Source organism: Amblyraja radiata, chromosome 10 (assembly GCF_010909765.2).
Source record: "Amblyraja radiata isolate CabotCenter1 chromosome 10, sAmbRad1.1.pri, whole genome shotgun sequence".
Taxonomy (NCBI): Eukaryota; Metazoa; Chordata; class Chondrichthyes; order Rajiformes; family Rajidae; genus Amblyraja; species Amblyraja radiata.
Genome location: NC_045965.1, coordinates 69,023,190 through 69,037,835, shown reverse-complemented (window position 1 = coordinate 69,037,835; position 14,646 = coordinate 69,023,190). Strand labels below are relative to the sequence as shown.

General features: G+C 50.5%; 1 protein-coding gene across 1 annotated transcript in view; it reads left to right on the top strand.

Moving 5' to 3' along the window:
- col24a1 (collagen type XXIV alpha 1 chain) overlaps positions 1-14,646 on the top strand; it is a 191,561-nt gene that overhangs the window by 58,432 nt on the left and 118,483 nt on the right. The window contains exons 11-14 of the mRNA XM_033029102.1: positions 1,466-1,519; positions 3,738-3,782; positions 9,795-9,848; positions 11,087-11,131. Of these exons, the coding sequence (XP_032884993.1) occupies positions 1,466-1,519; positions 3,738-3,782; positions 9,795-9,848; positions 11,087-11,131 (198 nt within the window). The remainder of the gene's footprint in view (positions 1-1,465; positions 1,520-3,737; positions 3,783-9,794; positions 9,849-11,086; positions 11,132-14,646) is intronic.

Here is a 14,646-nt window from a genome sequence, read left to right as displayed (position 1 = left end):
CACCCACCTGGACACCGGGAAAGGGGCTTATGTTAGACTGCTGTTCATAGATTACAGCTCAGCGTTTAACACCATAGACCCCTCAAAGCTGGCCTCCAAATTGTACAACCTCCACTTGTGCCCATCCCTGTGCAAGTGGATCCACAATTTCCTGACCGGCAGACCACAGGTGGTGCGTGTGGGCCATCACATGTCATCCTCCCTCACCCTCAACACTAGGGCCTCCCAGGGCTGTGTGCTGAGCCCTCTGCTGTATTCTCTCTACACCCACGACTGCAAGGCCATCTCAGACTCTAACATCATAGTCAAGTTTGCTGATGACACAGCAGTGGTAGGCCTAATCTCAAACAATGATGAGGCAGCCTACCACTCTGAAATGATCCACCTGGCAAACTGGTGTAGGGAGAATAACCTGGAGCTGAACACCTCCGAGACCAAGGAGCTCATAGTGGACTTCTCCAGGAAGCAGTAGAGGAGCTTCCTCCCCCTCAGCATAAACGGGGCCCAGGTGGAGAGGGTGGAGAGCTTCAGGTACCTCGGCATCCACATCTCCCAGGACCTGACATGGTCACACCACCTCAGCAGCCTGGTAAAGAAGGCCAACCAGCGTCTTTACCATCTCAGACGGCTGTGGGACTTCAAGCTCCCCCTCAGGGGGCTCAAGAACTTCTACACCCATACTGTGGAGAGCATCCTGAGTGGGAGCATCATCACCTGGAGGGGGAACACCACCAAGAGGGACCAACTGGCTCTGAGGAGGGTGGTTCGCTCAGCTGAGCGGACCATCAAAACCACCCTTCCCAACCTGCAGGACATCTACACCAAGCGCTGCAGGTCAGGAGCCAGGAGGATTATCCAGGACCACACTCACCCCAACAACAGACTGTTTTCCCTGCTGCCCTCAGGGAAACGGTACCGGCTGCTCAGGGCCAACACGGAGAGAATGAGGAGGAGTTTCTTTCCCCAGGCCATGAGACTGCTGAACGAGGACTGAGTGTCGCCGCCCCCCCCCCCTCCCCCCCCAGCCCCCCAACGCCCAAACCCTCCCCACCCTCCTCACCAGCACCTGCACCCCCGCCCCGCCTCGCCTCACCACCATCAAACACACACACATGGGACTGACCTGGATGGAACATGCGGTCATCACAGGTGTTCCACGGCACTTGTCACTTTGCTTGTAACAGCACTACTTGCTATGTGGTATATTTATGGGGTATGTGTTATATGTGGGTATTGTTGTATGTGGGTTATGTGGTATCTATGGGGAACATATTTATTATGTGTTATATGTGGGTTATGTGTAAGTGGGGAACCATGCACAACTGGACAGGCACTTAAAGCATTTCACTACTGGTTATACCTGTATAATTGAGTATGTGACCAATAAACTTGAATTGAATTGAATTGGCTGTTTGTAACTGCTCTCTCTCTCTCTCTCTCTCTCTCTCTCTCTCTCTCTCCGCAGGGGTTTATCGGACCCCCAGGTGTGGGCGGACCCCCCGGCCCAGAAGGTAAAAAGGTAAAACGTTTTCCTAATACGAGCTTTTGCGAGACTTTGTGTCGGTCCCTGTGTTACGTTCAGTCACTGTACAAATGTTGAACGCTGTAATCAACACTGAACGTGGAACATAGTACAGCACAGGACCAGGCCCTTCAGCCCACAATATCCGTGCCGAACATGACGCCAAGTTAAACTGATCTCCTCTGCCTGCACATGATCCGTATCCCTCCATTCCTTGCATATCCACGTACCTATCTACAAGCCTCTTAAACACCACTATCGTATCTGCCTCCACCGCCACGTTCCTGCCCCGCACATCTCCTTTAAACTTTCCCCCTCTCACCTTAATGTTTATAACCTTCTACCAAGTCTCCCCTCAGCCTCTGAGGCAAATACAAATTCAAACAGGCCAATTAAACACACAGACGTTGTGATAGGAACAATGAGAGGCCCTTCAGCCCATCAACCCGCATGAATGAACTCCACAATTGTTCATCCCTGTCTGGCGAAAAAATAAAATGGGGAAGGTGGCTCAACCGTGGCTGACGAGGGAAGTCAAAGATAGTGTTAAATCCAAGCAAGAGGCAGATAAATTGGCCAGAGGAAGCAGCAAACCAGAGGACTGGGAGACATTTTGAACTCAACAGAGGAGGACAAAGGGGGTAATTAAGAGGGGGGGAGAAAAGCATGAAAGAAAGCTTGCGGGGAATACAAAAACTGAGTGTAAAACCTTATTTAGATATGTATAAAGTAAAAGATTAGTGAAGACAAATGTAGGTCCCTTTCAGTCAGAGACAGGTGAATTTATAATGAGAAAACAAGGAAATGGCAGAACCGTTAAACAAGTACTTTGGTTCTGTCTTCACTAAGGAAGACACAAACAATCTCCCGGAAATACTAGGGGACCGAGGATCTAGTGGGAGGGAGGAACTGATGGGAATCCACATTCGTCAGGAGATGGTGTTGGGTAAACTGTTGGGACTGAAGGCAGATATTGCTATTGAGGGAGTGCAGCGTAGGTTTACCAGGGTAATTCCCGGGATGGCGGGACTGATATATGATGAAAGAATGGGCCAACTGGGCTTGTATTCACTGGAATTTAGAAGGATGAGAGGGAATCTTAGAGTAACAAATAAAATTCTTGAGGGATTGGACGGGCTAAATGCAGGAAACATGTTCCCGATGTTGGGGGAGTCCAGAACCAGGGGACACAGTTTAAGAATAAGGGGTAGGCCATTTAGAACTGAGATGAGGAAAAACTTTTTCACCCAGAGAGTGGTGAATCTGTGGAATTCTCTGCCACAGAAGGCAGTGGAGGCTGATTCACTGGATGTTTTCAAGAGAGAGTTAGATTCAGCTCTGAGGGCTAACGGAATCAAGGGATATGGGGAGAAAGCAGGAACGGGGTACTGATTATGGATGATCAGCCATGATCATGTTAAGGGGCCGAATGGCCTACTCCTGCACCTATTTTTCTATGTTTTTAAGAAGGGACTGCAAATGCTGCAGGTCCAACATCAAGGAGGCGCGCGCGCGCGCGCGCACACACACACACACACACACACACACACACACACACACACACACACACACACACACACACACACACACACACACACACACACACACACACACACACACACACACACACACACACACACACACACACACACACACACTCCCCCCTCATTTGCCAGATGCAACCCTCTCCAACACTCACGCACTGTAAACTTTGCTTTTGGTGCTGAGAACCTTTTCAGTTCCGAAGTTAACACCACCAATAGTCCAATTGAGTTTAGATTAGAGACACAGCGTGTAAACAGACCCTTCGGCCCACAAAGTCTGCGCTGACCAGCGATCCCCACACACTAGTTCTATCCTACACAATAGGGACAATTCACTTCTTGTGTGGGAGGAAACCAGAGCAACCGGAGAAAACCCACGCAGGTCACGGGGTGAACGTACAAACTCCGTACAGACAGCGCCAGCTCTACCCGCTGCGCCACTGTGCCGGCCAGTGTGGATCCAAATCCAGTGGGCATTCGTGGCTGCGGGCCTTCCATTGCTACAGTCTCGGAGGTCAGAGCGAGTGTGTTTCTGCGAGTGTGAGTCTTGATTGAAAGCCTGCCGCAGGAACTGCGCTTCACATTGTCCCCAGCTGCCAGGTCTGGAAGCTTTGTGCGATCGGTTCTGTTTGAAACCTGCCGTGTTTGATGTGGAAACGTTTCCTCCTTAGGGCATTCTTGGTCCCAGAGGAATGAAAGGTCCCAAGGGGAGGATGGTAAGTCCAGTTAATAATAACTTTCAAGCATTGTTCCTTAGTCCTGTATCTGTACACTGTGGACGGCTCGATTGTAATCATGTATTGTCTTTCCACTGACTGGTTAGCACGCAACAAAAGCTTTTCACTGTACCTCAGTACACGGGACAATAAACTACACTGTATGCTGTATGTACTCTCTGTGTGGACAGCTCGATTGTAATCATGTGTTGTCTTTTTCCGCACACAACAAATAGCTTTTCACTGTTCCCGTGACAATAAGCTAAACCAAATTTACAGAGGTAGACAAAAATGCCGGAGAAACTCAGCGGGTGAGGAAGCATCTATGGAGCGAAGGAAATAGGCAAAGTTTCGGGTCGAGACCCTTCTTCAGACTAATGTGAGGGTGTGGAGGGGGGGGGGGGGGGGGGGGGGGGAGGAAGAAAGGAAGAGGTGGAGACAGTGGGCTGAGGGAGAGCTGAGAAGGGGAGGAGAAAGTAAGGACTACGTGAAATTAGAGAAGTCAATGTTCATGCCGCTGAGGTGTAAACTACCCAAGCGAAATATGAGGTGCTGCTCCTCCAATTTGTGGTGGGCCTCACTCTGGCCATGGCGGAGGCCCAGGACAGAAAGGTCGGATTCGGAATGGGAGGGGAGTTGAAGTGCTGAGCCACCGGGAGATCAGGTTGGTTATTGCGAACCGAGTGGAGGTGTTCGGTGAAGCGATCGCCAAGCCTACGCTTGGTCTCACCGATGTAGAGCAGCCGACATATACAGCAGCAGATGCAAACTAACGTTACAGAGGCTGCCCGTTGCTGTGACTTGTGTGGGGCATTGATAAGTGATAGCCAGACATCACCTTTGACCCAACTTTGGATCAAGGACAATGCTTTCAAGAGAGAGCTAGATAGGGCTCTTAAAGATAGCGGAGTCAGGGGATATGGGGAGAAGGCAGGAACGGGGTACTGATTGGGGATGATCAGCCATGATCACATTGAATGGCGGTGCTGGCTCGAAGGGCCGAATGGCCTACTCCTGCACCTGTTGTCTATTCTCCAGTAGGGTGACCAAGCCTGAACCCAATACTCCACGACGCCCTGTACAGATGTCACATAACCTTGCTTTCCCTCTCTCTCTCCATCCCCTCCCCATCCCAGTTCTCCCACCAGTCTTACCATCTCCGACTACATTCTATCTCTGTCCCGCCCACTTACCCTGACATCAGTCTGAAGAAGGGTCTCGACCCGAAACGTTGCCCATTCCTTCTCTCCAGAGATGCTGCCTGTCCAGCATTTTGTGTTTACCTTCAACAGACAATAGACAATAGGTGCAGTAGGCCATTCGGCCCTTCGAGCTAGCACCGTCATTCAATGTGATCATGGCTGATCATCCACAATCAGTACCCCGTTCCTGCCTTCTCCCCATATCCCCTGACTCCGCTATCTTTAAGAGCCCTATCTAGCTCTCTCTTGAAAGTATCCAGGGAACCTGCCTCCACCGCCCTCTGAGGCAGAGAATTCCGCAGACTCACAACTCTCTGTGAGAAAAAGTGTTTCCTCGTCTCCGTTCTAAATGGCTTATCCCCTATTCTTAAGCATTCGATTTAAACCAGCATCTGCAGGTCCTTCCTACACTTGTAGGCCCAACTCCTTTTCTCGGTTCCTTAAGTGTTAAAGGGCAGCGTGCCAAAAGCCTTCTTCACCATCCTATCTACCCGCCACTCCACTTTGAGGAACTGGGTACCTGCACACTAGATCCCTCTGTTGTACACTCACCCCAAGGCCCTGCCATTCACTGTGAAGGTCCTGTGACAATTAGTGCAATCCCCGCACTTGTCAGAGGGAGTTTCTTGCATGAGTCACGGTGATTCCCCTCTCTGGGTCATATCGGAAAAAAATAATTTCATACAAAGAGAACAAACATGTGCACCCACGTTGTAAGTTCAAAGTCTCGCCTTTCGATGAAACAAATCCTTTCACGATTCATTCAGGAGGTGTGGGCCGTGCTTGGAAAGCCATCTATCGCCAAGCCCTCATGGAATGGTCACAGCATAGAAGGCCATTCGGCCCATTGTGTGTTCACTGGCTCTCTGCCACTGCAAGCTCTAGTTCCACCCAGCCAAGAGTCAAGAGTGTTTTATTGTCATGTGTCTAGAAACGGAACAATGACATTCTTTCTTGCAGCAGCACAACACGATATGTAAAGATAGTACTCGGTAAAACCTGGAATAAACTACAACAAAGTTGAATCTGAAGAAGGGTCTTGACGCGAAACGTCGCCCATTCCTTCTCTCCGGAGACGCTGCCTGCCCCACTGAGTTACTCCAGCACTATGTGTCTACCAGCGGGCAAATGCTGGCAACTGGGACTAAGCCAGTTGTATAGGGCTCTGGTGAGACCACATCTGGAGTATTGTGCACAGTTTTGGTCTCCTAATTTGAGGAAGGACATCCTTGTGATTGAGGCAGTGCAGCGTAGGTTCACGAGATTGATCCCTGGGATGGCGGGACTGTCATATGAGGAAAGATTGAAAAGACTAGGCTTGTATTCACTGGAGTTTAGAAGGATGAGGGGGTATCTTAGAGAAACATATAAAATTATAAAAGGACTGGACAAGCTAGATGCAGGAAAAATGTTCCCAATGTTGGGCGAGTCCAGAACCAGGGGCCACAGTCTTAGAATAAAGGGGAGGTCATTTAAAACTGAGGTGAGAAAAAACGTTTTTACCCAGAGAGTTGTGAACTTGTGGAATTCCCTGCCACAGAGGCCAGTGGAGGCCAAATCACTGGATGGATTTAAGAGAGTTAGGTAGAGCTCTAAGGGCTAGTGGAGTCAAGGGATATGGGGAGAAAGCAGGCATGGGTTATTGATTGGGGACGATCAGCCATGATCACAGTGAATGGCGGTGCTGGCTCGAAGGGCCGAATGGCCTAGTCCTGCACCTATTTTCTATGTTAATATGCCATGTCGGCATGGACGAGGCCGGAGGTGACAAAAGGGTGTCAGGTAAGGTGTCACTTGATGTCACTTTAACCGTTCCCTCTCGGCCACGAGCAGAGCTAGACTCCATCTGTTGCACAGTTACTGAGGATCGATTATTCCCACATGTTGGAACAATCTGTGAATACTTCATGTCAGTGTTGCCCACAACACTGCGGCCACACTCTGCCTTCTACACTCTGATACTTCCCCCTTGCTCTACCTATTGTAGCATGCTCATGTGTCTGAGGGTTTAGTGTAGTTTAGTTTAGAGATAGTGTGGAAACAGGTCCAGGCTGACCAGCCATTACCCAGCTCACTTGCAGCACTACGGTGGTGCAGCGGTAGAGTTGCTGCCTTACAGCGAACGCAGCGCCTGACACCCGGGTTCCATCCCGACTACGGGTGCTGTCTGTACGGAGTTTGTACGTTCTCCCCGTGACCTGCGTGGGTTTTCTCCGGGTGCTCCGGTTTCCTCCCACACTCCAAAGACGTGCAGGTTTGTAGGTTAATTGGCTTGGTAAACGTAGAAATTGCCCCTAGTGGGTGTAGGATAGGGTTAATGTGCAGGGGATCGCTGGTCGGCACGGACTCGGTGGGCGAGTTATCATTTTACCGAAGCCAATGAACCTACAAACATGCACGTCTTTGGAGTGTGGGAGGAAACCGGAGCGCCCGGAGAAAACCCACGCAGGTCACGGGGAGAACGTACAAACTCCGTACAGACAGCACCCGTAGTCAGGATGGAACCCGGGTCTCTGACCATGTGAGGCAGCAGCTCTACCCGCTGCGCCACCGTGCTGGCCCAGAGATGAGGAGGGGTGAAATATAACGCTGGGGGAAGGGATATGGGGGGAGAGGACAGGCGGAGGGGAAAGAAGGAGGGACTGGGGGTGGGAGATGGTGGGGAAATGTGTACGTATTGGTCTGGGGTGGGGGCAGGGGAAAGAGTATTGGGGACGGGGGGGGGTTATTACTTGAGATTGGTGAATCGTATGTCCATACCGCTGGGTTGAAAGCTACTCAAGGGGGATATGAGGAGCTGATCCTCGATACAGATCATCTGAATCTGTACATCGGTGAGACCATGCGCAGGCTTGGCGATCACTTCGACCAACACCTCCGCTTGGTTCGCAATAACCAACCTGATCTCCCGGTGGCTCAGCACTTCAACTCCACCTCCCATTCCCAATCTGACCTTTCTGTCCTGGGCCTCCGCCCTGGCCAGAGTGAGTCCCACTGTAAATTGGAGGAGCAGCACCTCATATTTCGCTTGGGTAGTTTACACCCAAGCGGGATGAACATTGACTTCTCCAGTTTCAGGTAGTCCTTGCTTTCACCCTCCTTCCCCTCCCCTTCCCAGCTCTCCCTCAGCCCACTGTCTCCGCCTCTTCCTTTCTTCTTCCTGCCCCCCCCCCCCCACCCTCACATCAGTCTGAAGAAGGGTCTCGACCTGAAATGTCACCATTTCCTTCGCTCCATAGATGCTGCCTCACCCGCTGAGTTTCACCAGCATTTTTGTCAACCTGAATGCACTGGTTGCAGTCAGTCAGGGCTGCAGTTGCCTGGGCAGCCACAAGGAGGCGAGAAATGTCACGATCTCCCTTTAACCATTCCAACCCAACACCAGCAGAGAGTTACTGACCAAACACTGGCGGTTATTCCCACAGGGTCCATGTTGTCACCTCTATTGACACTGCCCTCTATCGCACTCTGTCTACACTCTATATTCTCCACTCTGTGAGTTACAGAGCGATACAGTGCGGAAACAGGCCCTTTGGCCAACCTGCCCACACCGGCCAACATGCCCCAACCTAGCCTCACCTGCCTACGCTTGGCCCATATCCCTCCGAACCTGTCCTATCCATGCACCTGTCCAAATGTCTCTTAAAAGTTGCAATAGCCCCAGCCTCAACTACCTCCTCCAGCAGCTTGTTCCATACATCCATTAAAAAGTTACCCCTCAGGTTCCTATTAAACCTTTTCCCCCTCACTATAAACTTATGTCCTTTGGTTCATGATTCCCCAACTCTGGGCAAGAGACTCTGTGTGTCTACCCGATCTATTCCTCTCATGGTTTTATACACCTCTAGAAGAATTTAATTTAAATTCCTGAGATTTCTGTCAAACGATCCCTTTATAACTATGGAGCCTGGAACTGTGTCTGGTTTTCCCGGTGTGGTATATAGGGATGGGAAGTGTGAATGGTGTGGGATATGAGGACAGGAAGTGTGAGGGATATGGGGACAGGAAGTGTGAGGGATATGGGGACAGGAAGTGTGAATGGTGTGGGATATGGGGACAGGAAGTGTGAAGTGTGAGGGATATGGGGACAGGAAGTGTGAATGGTGTGGGATATGGGGACAGGAAGTGTGAAGTGTGAGAGATATGGGGACAGGAAGTGAGGGATATGGGGACAGGAAGTGTGAAGTGTGACGGATATGGGGACAGGAAGTATGAATGGTGAGGTATATGGGGACAGGAAGTGTGAGGGATATGGGGACAGGAAGTGTGAAGTGTGACGGATATGGGGACAGGAAGTATGAATGGTGAGGGATATGGGGACAGGAAGTGTGAGGGATATGGGGACAGGAAGTGTGAATGGTGAGGGATATGGGGACAGGAAGTGTGAGGGATATGGGGACAGGAAGTGTGAAGTGTGACGGATATGGGGACAGGAAGTATGAATGGTGAGGGATATGGGGACAGGAAGTGTGAGGGATATGGGGACAGGAAGTGTGAAGTGAGAGGGGTATGGGGACAGGAAGTGTGAAGTGTGAGAGATATGGGGACAGGAAGTATGAATGGTGAGGGATATGGGGACAGGAAGTGTGAGGGATATGGGGACAGGAAGTGTGAGGGATATGGGGACAGGAAGTGTGAAGTGCGGGATATGGGGACAGGAAGTGTGGGATATGGGGACAGGAAGTGTGAAGGGTGGGGTAAGGCGCTGTTTAAGTATTGCACAGTTTAACGCAACAAACGTGCATTTTGATTCTGAGTGCAGCAGTGACCTTGGTGACGGCTTCACTAACGTATTTAATCACCTCACCAGGGATATCCGGGTTCAGGTGGAGCTCGAGGACCTCCTGGTGCTGACGGCATTCCGGTGAGTTTGACCCCTTCACTACTCTGATTGCTCTGCTCTGGGTCAGGCCCCACTGCCCTTCAGGGGAAAGGTGGGAACGAGTGGCAGAGGTCAGGGTCATTGGGCTGGGGTGGTGATCCCAGCTAAACTCCCCGAGGCTCAGCAAACTGGAGAGGTAGTGACTTACTGGTGTTACACCATTCAAGTTACAGAGTGCTGGAGTAACTCAGCAGGTGGTGGGGATGATCAGCCATGATCATATTGAATGGCGGTGCTGGCTCGAAGGGCTGAATGGCCTACTCCTGCACCTATTGTCTATTGTCTATTGGGTCAGGCAGCATCCTTGGACAACATGCATTGGTGACGTTTCAGTCGGGACCTCCACCCATCTCACAATCAGTCTGAAGAAAGGTCCTGACCGAAACGTCACCTATCCATGTTCTCCACAGATGCTGCCTGACCCGCTGAGTTACTCCAGCACTCTGTGAAACGTCACCTATCCATGTTCTCCACAGATGCTGCCTGACCCGCTGAGTTACTCCAGCACTCTGAAACGTCACCTATCCATGTTCTCCACAGATGCTGCCTGACCCGCTGAGTTACTCCAGCACTCTGTGTCTTATTTTGTAAACCAGCGCCTGCAGTTCGTTGTTTCTGCTGCTGTAAGAGGTCGGCAGGTGTCAGACACCCCTGTGTGACTCTGATCTTCGTTCCCCCACCCCTCACCCTCACAACCCCAGAGCTGAGCCTCCACATTCAGGTACCAGAGCACGGAAACAGGCCCTTCAGCCCATCGAGTCGGTGCTGACCATCAACCACCCTTCGACACTGATCCCATCAGCTGCCCCCACAGTCCACCCCTCACCCACACACCGGGGGCAATTTACAGCGGCCCATTAACCCCACAAGGCTTTGGGATGTGGGAGGAAACCGGAGCACCCGGGGGAAACCACGGGGTCACAGGGAGGACGTGCAAACTCCACACAGACAGCGGCAGAGGTCAGGATGGAAGCTGGGTCTCTGGCGCTGAGAGGGTGTGGCACCGGGCCCACATTGGGGGTCGACCTACGAACCGACGTGTCCCCTCCCCTCCCCCCCGTCCACCTGGGAGCTCCCAGTCACATCCACAGCGAGCGGTTCCAGCCAAAGGAGCTTCAACAGGTAGGGGCATGCGTACCTGCCCACAGGTGAGCACTCTGTCATGTGCCGGCTACTCAGATGTGCCAGATCTGATGTGAAATTCCACTCTCTGTTTTCAGGGCAAAGTTGGCGGCGTTGGACAACTTGGATTCCCCGGCCTTCGGGTATGTAGAGTTCAGAGTTCACACGGTTGTATGTCACAGGACCAGAATTAGGCCATTCGGCCCATCCAGTCAATTCCGCCATTCAATCATGGCTCATATTTCGCTCAGGTAGTTTACACCCCAGTGGTATGAATATTGCCTTCTCCAATTTCATGTAGTCCCTGCTTTCTCCCTCCTTCCCCTCCCCTTCCCAGCTCTCCCACAGCCCACTGTCTCCGCCTCTTCCTTTCTTCTTCCCGCTCCCCCCACCCCCACATCAGTCCGAAGAAGGGTCTTGACCCGAAACGTCACCTATTCCTTCGCTCCATAGATGCTGCCTCACCCGCTGAGTTTCTCGGCATTTTTTGTCTACCTTCGATTTTTCCAGCATCTGCAGTTCCTTCTTAAACATTCAGGTACGGCTGATCTATCTCTCCCTCTCAACCCCATTCTCCTGCCTTCTCCCCATAACTGCTGACACCCGCACTAATCAAGAACCTGCTGTTGCTGGCCTTGATTTGTCCTTTTGCAAACCTTTCATTCATTTGTTCTTTGCACCTTTTCATACGTTTAGTTTCCCTCTCCCCTGATTCTCAGTCTGATGAAGGATCTTGAACCCGAAACGTCACCTATCCATGTTCTCCACAGATGCTGCCTGACTCGCTGAGTTACTCCAGCACTTTGTGTCTATCATCAGTGTAAACCAGCATCTGCAGTTCCTTCCTACACAAGAACCTGTCAAACTCCACATTAAATATATCCACTGACTTGGCCTCCACAGTCGTCTGTGACAATGAATTCCACAGATTCACCACCCTCTGACTAAAGAAATTCCTCCTCATCTCCTTTCTAAGAGGCATCATTTTAGGTTAAAGCTTTTCTCAAATGACCAGTCGGAGTTTGGCAAGGCCAATGTTTATAGCCTCTGCGTTAAGGCCCCTTGAGGTGAGGGAGATGGGCCTGCCTTCTTGAATCAATGCGGTCCTTCTGGTGAATGTGCTGCCAGGCTGCTGGGGGAAGGGAGTTCCAACATTAAGATCCAGTGGCGATCCACAACTTCCTGAATGTGGCAAAGCCAGCGGATAGAGTGGTGAAGATGACCGATGGTGTGCTTGCCTTCACTGAGTGTAAGAGTCAGGAAGTCAAGGTGTAGCCTTATAGAGCTTTGGTTAGGCCGCATCCTTTAGTTTAATTTACAGATATAGTGCGGAAATATTGCTTTAACTTAACATTATGTATGGCATGGCCATTGTGGGCTGAAGGGCCTGTTTCTGTGCTGTACTTTCCATGTTCCAAGGCAGATTATTATCTGAATGGTGTCAAGTTGGGAAAAGGGGACGTACAACGGGATCTGGGGGTCCCTGTTGATCAGTCACTGAAAGTAAGCATGCAGGTACAGCAGGCAGTGGAGAAAGCCAATGGCATGTTGGCTTTCACAACAAGAGGAGTATAGGAGCAAAGAGGTCCTTCTGCAGTTGTACAGAGACCTAGTGAGACCACACCTGGAGTATTGTGTGCAGTTTAGTGCAGCGTAGGTTCACGAGGTTAATTCCCGGGATGGCGGGACTGTCGTATTTTGATAGAATGGAGCGACTGGGCTTGTATACACTGGAGTTTAGAAGGATGAGAGGGTCTCTTATTGAAACATTATTAAACAATAGCAAGATTATTGAGGGATTGGACACGCTAGAGGCAGGAAACAGGTTCCTGATGTTTGGGGAGTCCAGAACCAGGGGCCACAGTTTAAGAATAAGTGAGGCCATTTAGAACAGAGATGAGGAAATTATTTTTCACCCAGAGAGTTGTGAATCTGTGGAATTCCCTGCCTCATAAGGCAGTGATGGCCGGTTCTCTGGATGTATTCAAGATAGATAGAGCTCTTAAAGATAGCAGAGTCAAGGGATATGGGGAGTGGCAGTGCTGGCTAGAAGGGCCGAATGGCCTACTCCTACTATTGACTATTGTCTATTGTTCTATGAATACAGATAAAACCTAGTTAGCGTGTTCTTGCCAGGACAATCCATCAGTCCATGAATTAGTCACAGAGTCACAACTGAATCGATGTTAGTTCTTTTCTCCTGACTCAGTCTGAAGAAAGATATCGACCCGATACCTCACCTATTCCTTTTCTCCAGAGATGCTGCCTGACCCGCTGAGTTACTCCAGCATTTTGTGTCTATCTTTAGCTCTAATCATCCCATTCATAAATCTTGGCGAACATTGAATTAAAAACTTCCTGCCAAAGTCCTTTCTGCGCCTGTAGTTTCCGATTATTGCTGTCCAGTTGATGAGCAACTTAGAATGCATGTGTCAGGATTGGCTTGTAAACCCTTGGCCCCCAGTCTGCTGGGTCCATCCCAGATGTACCATTCTTGCAGCTGTTCTGGAGACCAGCTCAGCTCTCTGTGTTATTGCTGGGACTATCGCCAGCTAGCTCATGGTCTGTGAAGTACGCCTATTAAGGCAGGAATCTCAAACACAGCTGCTGGAAGAGTCACTCGGAATGGTTGAGTGGTTGTACACAGAAGGCGTCTGTCTCGTGGTGTTGTCCATCGCGCAGGGTGTCAGGACATCAGCTTCCTTCCCCCGCCTCTCGCCATGGTCCATTTTCTCACGTTGACACCTTTCCTTCATAAGTTCATAAGTGCTAGGAGCAGAATTAGGCCATTCGGCCCATCACGTCTACTCCGCCATTCAATCATGGCTGATCTATCTCTCCCTCCTAACCCCATTCTCCTGCCTTCTCCCCATAACCCCTGACACCCGTACTGACCAAGAATCTATCGATCTCTGCCTTAAATATATCCACTGACTTGTGGCCTCCACAGCCGTCTGTGGCAAAGAATTTCACAGATTCACCACCCTCTGACTGAAGATATTCCTCCTCATCTCCTTCCTAAAGGAACATCCTTTAATTCTGAGGCTGTGCCCTCTGGTCCTAGACTCTCCCACTAGTGGAAACATCCTCTCCACATTCACTCTATCCAGGCCTTTCACTATTCGGTACGTTTCAATGAGATTCTCAGTGAAATATCCGAGTATTGGCATCCCTGCTGCAGTGATCGACGTGCCGGCTCTTGGGAAGTGGCATCTGCAAGGCTCACCGAGGGGTTTCAGGGAACAAGCCCGGGTTTCTCAGAATCCGCTCCGGATGAACTGTTGTGTCGCAGGAGGACATGATGAACCGCAGATGCTGGAATCTGGCCCAGGAAAAGCTCAACTTATCTCAACCTTGGAGCCAAAATCCCTTGATTACAGCAACTATTCCCGTAAATATCCTGCTCTCTTCACCCCTGATATTATTTATAAATTGCAGCAACTGGAATTGGGCTGACATATCCTTTATCCAGTTTCAGCAAAATCTCCCCGCTTGTGGAATCTTTTATAATCAGGTTAATGTCACCCAATGACGACACAGAGTGCTGGAGTAACTCAGCGGGTCAGGCAGCATCTGTGGAGAACATGGATAGGTGACGTTTCACAGAGTGCTGGAGTAACTCAGCGGGTCAGGCAGCATCTGTGGAGAACATGGATAG